This window comes from Nicotiana attenuata, unplaced genomic scaffold, assembly GCF_001879085.1.
Source record: "Nicotiana attenuata strain UT unplaced genomic scaffold, NIATTr2, whole genome shotgun sequence".
In the NCBI taxonomy this organism is placed as follows: Eukaryota; Viridiplantae; Streptophyta; class Magnoliopsida; order Solanales; family Solanaceae; genus Nicotiana; species Nicotiana attenuata.
The window spans coordinates 78,196-87,757 of NW_017673985.1; the positions used below are offsets into that span (position 1 = coordinate 78,196).

Below are 9,562 nucleotides of genomic sequence, written 5' to 3' on the forward strand. Positions count from 1 at the left end.
GCTATCAAATTGAAAAATAGGGAGTCAAGTTGTTGTTGCGTGAAATTTTCCCATGATTAAATTCTGTGTTCCCTTAATTACCCAACATTATCGGGCATTTCCTGGTCTTCCACCTCCACCGTGTCGGTTCATTCTTCGATCTGAGCTCCAATTATCATCTCGCCGGAGCTTCACGTTAGCATACAGCTGAATTATCATTTCTTTATCTTATTTGTAATTTCGTTATCATTATCAGGTACGTTTCAAAAGTAAAAGTCGGATCTCATTCTTTTTCATTATCATAGTTCCCGATCTGTAGAATAATTTTTTTTTGAATCGAGACCCAATAAAGAAAATATGAATTCAAATTACGGGAAATCAGGTAGTAGTTTCGATTTTGATCTGGGTTTGAACTCGGGTGGGTCTCGATCTAGTCTGAACGATCAGAAGAATAAAACGTCGTCGTATTCGTCATCTTCATCATCCTATACATATTCGTCGAAACCGAATTCTGGATCTTCATGGACTCAGCCCAACAAATCAACATGGACTCACCAACCAGTCGGGTCATTATCCGGCCCGAATTCAATGGTCGGTGACATATTTGGGAAGAGTTGGGGATCATCTTCAGCTGCTCCTTCAAGCACTAGCAATGTAACCTCAACTATTGGGATTGCTAACAAAAACCCTAATTTGTTTGGTGATTTGGTGAGCTCAGCATTAGGAGGAGGAAATAAGAGTAATAGCAATGTCCCTCTGAAAAGTGCTGCCCCAACTGCTAATAAGAGCACGTTCTCGATGGGTGGTATGGCTGATAATTTGCCAATGAGTGGCAATTCTGTGAAAACTGGTGGTAGCTGGGGTAATGCTGGTGGTTATAATGCTAATAGTTATATTGGCAGTGTAAATTTGAGTGGTGGTAATAGTAAAAGCCCTAATCTAGGAGGTCCGTCTTTGAAAAATATGGGTGGAAGTGGAGTTGGAGGAGGAAAGGGTGTCAATAAGGACCCTTTTGGTTCGTTGGTTGATTTTTCGTCTAAGCCTGGTCCTGATATGAAGTCGGTTAGTAAAGAAACTAATAAGAAAAGTTCAGGGGATGATGTGTTTGGGGATTTCCAAAATGCTGCCAAATCAGGTGGATCAGGATGTCAATCGGACCCATTTCCTACAAGCAATGTTAATGCTTCAACAGGGTCGAACTCAGGTGGCGCTTATTCCAAAGTAGATGATTTTGGATTCACTAATACTCAGAGTCAACCCTCTGGTACTCAGTCTTCAGGTGTTGGTGATTTTGGATTTACTAATACTCAGAGTCAACCATCGGCTACTCAGTCTTCGGGTATTGGTGATTTTGATTCACTGTTTTCATCAACTAATGCTTCATTCGGGAGAGCTGCTGGAGGAGGGAGTGAGAACCAGCAGTTTACAGGGGGTGATGATTGGGGGTTTGAATCGGAGTTTGTGGGTGCTAATGATAGCAGTGGGACAACTGAACTTGAAGGACTTCCACCACCACCTGCTGGTGTTAGTGCTTCCACGGCCAAGAACAAGGGAATGGATAATCACAAGCAGGGACAATATGCTGATGCCATAAAATGGTTGTCGTGGGCCGTCATCCTTCTTGAGAAGGCTGGCGATGGAGCTGGTGCAATGGAGGTTCTGTCAAGTAGGGCTTCATGTTACAAAGAAGTAGGAGAATACAAGAAGGCTGTGGCTGACTGTACGAAGGTATGACCATTAACCATGCTTTGTTAGTGGAGCTAAGACCTCTATTGTCTTTTAGATGTTAATTTATGGTCATTTATTTGTAAATCACTGTTGATGGTATTTCATGGAAGTTTTTGCACCTCATTTTATTACAGACTTCTGCTTGAAACTGTAAGCTATAACAAATAAGCTTCCATGTCATCCTCGTTCTAGAAGAGTATTGGCTTGTTTACTCAATTTACCATAAACCATGTAGGGGAAAGTGGTATATACTAAAAGCACCCACCAGTAGGTACATCCCCCATATTTTCTTTTGTAAAGCCGTGCACAGCTTGACTGAATTTCAATGAAAGAAAAGGTTACAAAGTGACATAAACAAAACAATGTTCCATCCCTGTTTTACACATTTCACACGCTCTTTTGATTTTGTGTGATATAATCTTGGCTCTTCGGGTATCTGCATCGCATACGACGTCTTATGCCACCTGTGACGCTAATGAAGTTACAGTAGGTAGTACTCAAATATAGACGCTGCAAATGTAAAAACATCGCCACTATGTTGAAGTGCTCTATGTTATTGCAGACATACTTTATCTAGATGCATTTACTTGTCAAACATGTTTTTCCGTTTTGAACTAATAATTCAGATCGAGGACCTTAGTATGTATAAAATGCAGACTCGGAAATTGATGTTTCATATTTGGACCATGCTTTTACGAAAATGAGTAGCACCAATGCCTCCCGGGCTTTGCTCTAGTGGTAATAGCGCAGCATGTGTGGTTTAGGCATGCGGATTCAAATTTCAACCGCATTAAAAGCCTATTATTTAAGTGGAGAAGGATAGAGGGCTGGGCCATATTCATAGAGATTCGAACCTCCCCAGTGACGCTGGATATTTCTTGGATATAAAAAAATGATTAACAGTGAATTTTAAGTACCGAGACCCCTCATGATTGAGTACAATTTAGTAAGACTGTCATACATGTGATCAACATTTATGTAGCAAAATGAATTTAGAAAATGAACAGCCAAAAAAAAACATTAAAAGAAGGGGGGGTGGGGGTGTCTGGGTAAAATGGTTTCTTCCACTGCTAAACCCCAGGACGTGATATTAGGCAATCAAATTGGTCCTGTTGGAGTCCCTACTAATGGCAGCGAGAGGCTATATTCCGCCCCGCCTACATATTGCCTTTTTGTTGCCAAAGCAATCCACTCTAAGTGGCTAAGATGTGACTGTGTTTACATACAATCTGGTTTAACGCACTTTATGCTTCCTGTGAGTTACTACATTGATCAGCAAACTTAAACTTCCTCAGTTATTGCTAACCAGTATGCATTTCGAAAAATTTCTCTGGAAATAGTGTTAGAGTACTTGTAGTCAGAATAATGCTGTTTTATGTTACTTAAACTGTTTTAAACTTAAGCACGGAGATGGAATATTTTCCCCTGCAGCTTACTGCTAATAAGGTGTATACACACTATTATTGTTAAAATGGTTAATTTCACGAGGTATTCTCCTGATGCCTCTGGAAATAGAAATTAGAGACCTTCTTTAAAGTAACTTTTGCTTTTGTCATCTTCTGTGTGAAGCAAGTGCATGAATATATGAATATTACAGAAGAGAAGTTCAACAAAAGTAACTGGAGAAAGTCTTAGGAAAAAAAAATCTCATCATAAAAAAGATGAAAGTACTTGTGTTTTTCCAAACTGATGCATGGAACCCTTTTCCTTAACCTGTACGTAGAATGCTCTGGCTGATTAGATGCAAAGACTTCGCCTAATTGCGGCTGACCAAACTCTTGTGACTTTACTTCATTGAATGTGTTATCATGTGAATAAAGACTTATCTGCGTGCATTTGTTGTGCAGGTGCTAGAACAAGATGGCAAGAACGTTTCCGTTCTTGTGCAGCGTGCTCTTTTGTATGAGAGTATGGAGAAGTACAAGCTCGGGGCGGAAGACCTTAGAACTGTTATGAATATTGATCCTGCCAATAGGGTGGCAAGAAGTACCATACACCGTTTGAATAAGATGGCTGGCTAAGAGGCTTTGTCACATTAGCTCTGCTTAGCTTTTACTTGCAACATGATTTGAAAACTACTCCCCCTGCTATACCAATTCTGGGGAACTTTTACGTAGAAATTCTTTCAACTTTTTCAGGTTCTTGGTTTGTTACCTATTGTATTTTAATCATACTGTTGTTTGCCACTGTGAACTGTCATTTTAATATCTTGAAAATGCTTTGTACTTGAATCTGAAATACAGCATATTATTGTTTGATGTGTTCTCATGTGTTTGGTCAACTAGTCTGAGATTAAGGCTTAGTTGATTGATTGATGTGTGTGGAAGGTGTTAACTTTTGAGCTTAATTATGGTTGGAAAATATTTTAACTGTAAGCAAAGCCAAAAATGCAGTAGGTCAATATAGTTGTGTGGTAATAAAAACTGCTTCTTCTTTGTCTGGTCGTTGTAGCTTGGTTCAAATATCGAAAAAGCAAGCAGATGACAGATTATTGTTATCATGATTAAAATCATATTTTGCTGGAGTTCTCATTAGCAGAAAAAAAATATGATCCCATCTTCAGTTATTCTTATTCTTCACTATATATTGCTGTTACTTAATGCCACTCTCTTTTATTATTAAAGGTCATTAACATCTAAATCTAATCAAACTTAGCAAATGAGCTAACGATTTTATAGTGGTAAAAAAGTTTAATACTTGTGGAACATTCTCGTATTAAACAAATGAAGCAACAATTCTGCACAAGGGAACTCTTTTTGTATGGGATAGTCAATAGAGTTTAATTTAAGCTCTTCATAAAATCGTACTAGTATATAAGTGTAATACAACTTTCAACTTTGTTTTGAGGGAAGCAAATACACAAGCTGCTACTTTTGGGGAGTCCTTTTTTTTTTTTTGGTTTCCAACCCGGTATCTGGTACCCGCATTGGAGCCTAACAATATCCGGATTTGCGTCGCGTAGGACCCCATTCGGATCTTACCAAGGATTTTTTCATAGCCAGGGTTCGAACCTGAAACCTTTAGTTAAGGGAAGAGCAGTCTCATCCGCTGCACCATATCCGACGGTGGTCATTTTTGGGGAGTTAAATAATGAACATTGGGGGAATGAAATATGATAGGCATGTTAGTTATAGAAAAGAACAAGATTGAGAAACCTCCATCAAATGAAGACAGCATAGATGAGGGAAGCAAAGTCACGTTTTGTGAGAGAAAGATAGTTGAGTTATCGCCTGTTTCTCAGCAAGAAGCCATTCCTAATTACTTTTTAGCCCTAAATTTTTGCTTCCCAACAGAGTGGCTCTGTGCTCTTGCTGTTTGTTTGGTCACTTCTTCTGAGTGACGCCTTTTATTATTCTCAGCTTTCTGTCCTCTTTTGGCAGATTCACTCTTTTCAGTTACGTTTTTTTTCTTCAACTGACTCATCATCCCTTTTCTTCTTTCTCCAATCACATTCTCAACTTGTCATATTAGTAGCCACGGTCTCTCTCCTCTTTTATTCCTTGGTTCTTTATTACTTACTGTTTCACCAAAAAATATGAATATTTGGTTAAACTAATTAATTAAAAAAGATAAGGGGTTAATCCTAGTTAAAGATAATAACTTTAGATCTAAAATCGGTCTACCGGGATTACGTAGGACAGTGTCGGAACAGATTTAATGCAATATATATTAAATGTTCAAGGTCAATAACGGGATGAGAATAACAAGCATTAAATAACAATAAATGGCACTAAATGTAAATAAGGAGAATGATTCACCCAATATTGAATGAGGTGGATGATTCTTCCTTCTGACAATGATGTATGACAAATAACTATGAGAATATTGGAGACTTTCTCGGATCTGATGTGAAAAGTATAGAATAAACAACAAACGAATCTCTTTAGAAAGGTGGTATTTGTTTTATCTAGAGAGTCAACTTTTCAAGAGAGTTCTTCTCAGAATCAATAATATATGCCTTTCACCTTATCTCTCTTTCTATTTATATGGGACATACTCATAAGCCCTAAAAGTACAAGTACAGAAAATATCCAATGGAATATTCTCCTAAAAGGCCTTATTACAAAACTAGCCCTTACTATTGCTCTAAGCGTTTGACCTCGGCCATGATCGACTGCTCGGCGGTAAGTTCAATTAGTTATTAGTCGACCTCGACCAATTCCCTTCTAATAATACCTCTTCGTGCCGAATTCCCTTAGTTAGATTTTGACCCATACAGTTAGTCCCTCCGCTTATCGAGGTCGTCCCTCGGACGCCCTGGATGAGCGGACTTCGCTAGTCATAGTTGAAAGATTTTAGGTGCGCAGGTGGAGCAGTAACACTCATGGCAAGGTGATAATGTGGCGCTTCGTGAGCCACAACTTACCGTTACGTCACTTCAGAATGACATCATGAGTCATTATTGCACATTTTCCCGATGCGTTACGCAGTTTCCCGTGCCTCTGCCTTTTCGATATTTGTGCAGTGACGATTGGAATTTTCGATTAAGGTGCCTGGGTTTCTTATAAATAGGGATAAAAACCCTCTACTTGATCCTTTGTATTTCCAAGCATTCAAACCTCTATATCTCTCTTCTTCTCCATTATTCTTGATTTCTTTGTTTCCATCTTCATAGCCCAGTTTTCCCTGGTTTTAGCAATTTCTGCTACTCTTACCCCTACTGTGTTCGTAATTCTTTCACATATAAACAACCAAAGATGGTTAATGCAACTTCCACTTCTGGAGGGACCTCTGACTCGATTCCATTTGCAATTAGCAACCCCCCTCATGACGATGGGACTGCCATTGTTGCAGAGGATGAGAGTTTCCCCACCGTAGACGAAATAATCCCTCGCAAGGAAAAGGTTAGGTCGGACTTCTCTAAGCGGACCGAGGATGATCCTGAGCCCGTAGAATCTGAAATGGACGTGGCTATCCTTGCTGACTTTAAGGCCAAGTTCAGAATCACATCCCACATCGACTTAGTCCCGGTCGGCCGTGATGTAGTACAGGTTCACAACCATGGATATTGCGCATTCTATGCGTATCCGTTCCTTATGGACTATTCGATTCGCCTTATCTTATTGGCGAAGCAATTCTGCCGTTATTATGGCGTTTGCCCAGCCTAGCTTTCCCCTTACATCTACAAGCTTATCCTCATGTTGTCCGATAAGTGCATTTTACCAGATGTTAACCACATAATTTCTCTCATAAAAACATATAAATTATCATATTTCCTCCATATTTTTAACTTTATTTTGCAGGAATAATTATAGAAGAATTGTTGTGCGCAGCATGAAGAAAAATACAACAAAGAAGTGTGAAATCGAGCTACGATTCATTACTGCCGTGACAATGCACCAAGTCTCGATTTGCCATGATGAAATCTAAACTTAGAATTGCAGAATTCTCATCTCTGCAGTTTCAAAATCTTGATTTGCCATTGAAATCTAGCACCAAATCGAGAATTCAAATTCTCATATCTGCAACTGCACATCTAGATTTGCCATGATGAAATCGACGAAATCTAAACTTAGAATGACGAATTCTCATATCTACAAATGCAAAATCTAGATTTGCCATGGAAATCTAGTACCAAATCCAGAAGTCATCATGAAACTTTCTTATATAAGAAGATGTTGCTCGATCAGAGAAGGGCATCACAGTAGAGAGAAAGCTTAGAGCTAGAAGTCTGAATCCAAATTCTTAATAAGCTTCTCTGTTTTATTTCTTTTACTAGTATCGAGTTATCTTTTCTTTTAAATCACAATAGTGGTTTAGTTGTTGTTTCTAAATAAATTCCAGTGTAGGAAATTACTCTAGTTCCTGCTTTTAATTAAATAGGGGGAATTATTCTTCTTGAATATTTCTTTCTATTTTCTTATTTAATGGACAAGAATATTTCCATTGTTAGTACTAGTTCCAGTATGGAGTAACTTTTCTTGTGTTGGGAGAAAGACGGATCTTAATATTTCTATATAATAGTAGATATTATTCCTCAAATTCACATGCTTGAGCTAGAATTTATTTAACTTTTATCTGCTTTTACAGTTAGACGTTATTTAATTTATTAACATCTATCTATCTTGTACTACATATTAACTATTTATTAATTCTGTAATCGAGAGAGGCGGAAGAAATAATATAGTTAAATGTAGTATTGATAAATGCTAATATTTATTCAGTAACATCTATCTCTTTTATGTTATAATTAATTTTACACTTATTTGTAATCGAGAGAGGCGAATGGTGTAATAATCAGTTATAACAGGTAGGGTAACCGAAAGGGACTTACTATCAAGAGCATGTTTTAGTTCAATCATATATTTCTGGTTCTTTAGTATTACTATTTTGAAGATTAATTTTTATAACTGAGAGGAGTGCAATTAATTATTCAACTTGAGTAATAATATATATTTGTAATCGTGAGAGGCATTTATACCTTTTTGAGAAATAGAAATTGAAGAATAATAATTCTACTATATAATAGAAATATTAAGTGAAGTCAAGATCCCAACACCTTTTATTATATTTGTGAAAAACAAAATATTTTCTACTGCTCTATTCATGCATTTTTAGTTAGTTAATTTACAACTCAACTCTTTCTGATTTTCTCAAATAGTAATTAAAACAAGAAACGTCTGTAGAATAGATAAACCAATCTCTGTGGGTTCGACATCTTTCTATACTATAATTTGACAGAATACGAGTTTAATTTATACACACGCCAGACACTCGTCATTGTCAAAGTACGCGGAACTGGCTAGCTGCGGGATCTCTATTCGCCATCTACTACATATCTACGCGCCCAGTTTCCATAGGGGGACGATGTTACACCTTCGTCACCGTGGAGGCAAGAGTTTGGTGGTGAAGATGGACGATAAGGCCAATCGTCGGTTCTGGTTTAACTTTTTCTGCATCAAGATCGAGGACGTAATGACAAACACTAATGGATTTCCCGAAGCGTGGACTATGCTCGTAAGTACCTCCGCCGAATGTTCATTTCGCTTATTTCGGTAGTAGAAAAATCGTTCCATTTTCTATTCTTTTTTTTTTTGCTCAGCCGAGAAAGAGCCCCCTCTATTGGTTGCAGGCAATCATGACTGGGTCAGTTAGGTCTTTCCCCATATGGTGGGGATCCATGAATGGCCGACTTTCCACAAGAAATTTGGGCCCAAGCCCTCAGCGACTGGTGAGTTGCTTGCTTGAATTTTTGTTGCTTCGGCCTTTTGGTCGTCCTTTCTTTTTTGTATCTTAGGGGTTGACTTAACCCTGATTTTGTTGTTAGGTCGAATATCATTGAGGAGGACGAGGGCTCCTGCTCCCGCGCTCCGCCAAACGAGTGCCGCGATGGGGTATTGTGCAGACCTAGTCGACCGTCGCTGGCCCTAATAATGGAGACTCCGGTCGTGCTACATTTGATAGATGAGTCGTCACCGAGCAAGAAGGATTCAATTTCTCTCAAGAGGAGGAAGGTGGATGTCGGCGACGGGGCAGTTAGAGCTGTGGAATCTGCAAGGGACGACCGTGATCTGACCGCTGCTGCATCGAAGGGCGATGTGGATCTATCGACTGCAGCTTCGCTGTCAACCGGGGTCGTGGAAGATGTTCCTTTGCCCGAGGTCGCGGTTGAAATTGGAGGGCCATCTGAGGCTGTGGACGTCGTGCTAATGAACGAGCTATCGTCCTCGGAGCCGATCAGCGTTCCTTCGTCGGCCGAGGAGAGAGCAATGTGCATTGTTGAGGACAGTTATGAAACCGGTTCTGACGTTGACCCCGAGGATGTGCAGAGGTTCAATGAAGGGTTCACTCGGGTGGAGGCGAGGTTGGAAGGGTCTTCTCGTACCATCGTGATCCCTATGGACCGTGATCTGCT

The 9,562-nt window shown here is 39.2% G+C and overlaps 1 protein-coding gene across 1 annotated transcript; it reads left to right on the top strand.

The window, feature by feature from the left end:
- Positions 1 to 28: 28 nt before the first annotated feature.
- LOC109217770 (uncharacterized transmembrane protein DDB_G0289901) lies at positions 29 to 3,975 on the top strand. The gene is made up of 2 exons (XM_019382039.1): positions 29 to 1,707; positions 3,555 to 3,975. Exons 1-2 carry the CDS (start codon positions 337 to 339, stop codon positions 3,726 to 3,728), a joined length of 1,545 nt encoding a protein of 514 aa, XP_019237584.1. The 5' UTR covers positions 29 to 336; the 3' UTR covers positions 3,729 to 3,975.
- Positions 3,976 to 9,562: the final 5,587 nt, after the last annotated feature.

Coding starts and splice junctions, on each gene's coding strand:
- LOC109217770 (XM_019382039.1), top strand. CDS start 337: ATGAATTCAAATTACGGGAAATCAGGTAGTAGTTTCGATTTTGATCTG. Junction 1,708..3,554: donor CTGTGGCTGACTGTACGAAG/GTATGACCATTA, acceptor TTTGTTGTGCAG/GTGCTAGAACAAGATGGCAA.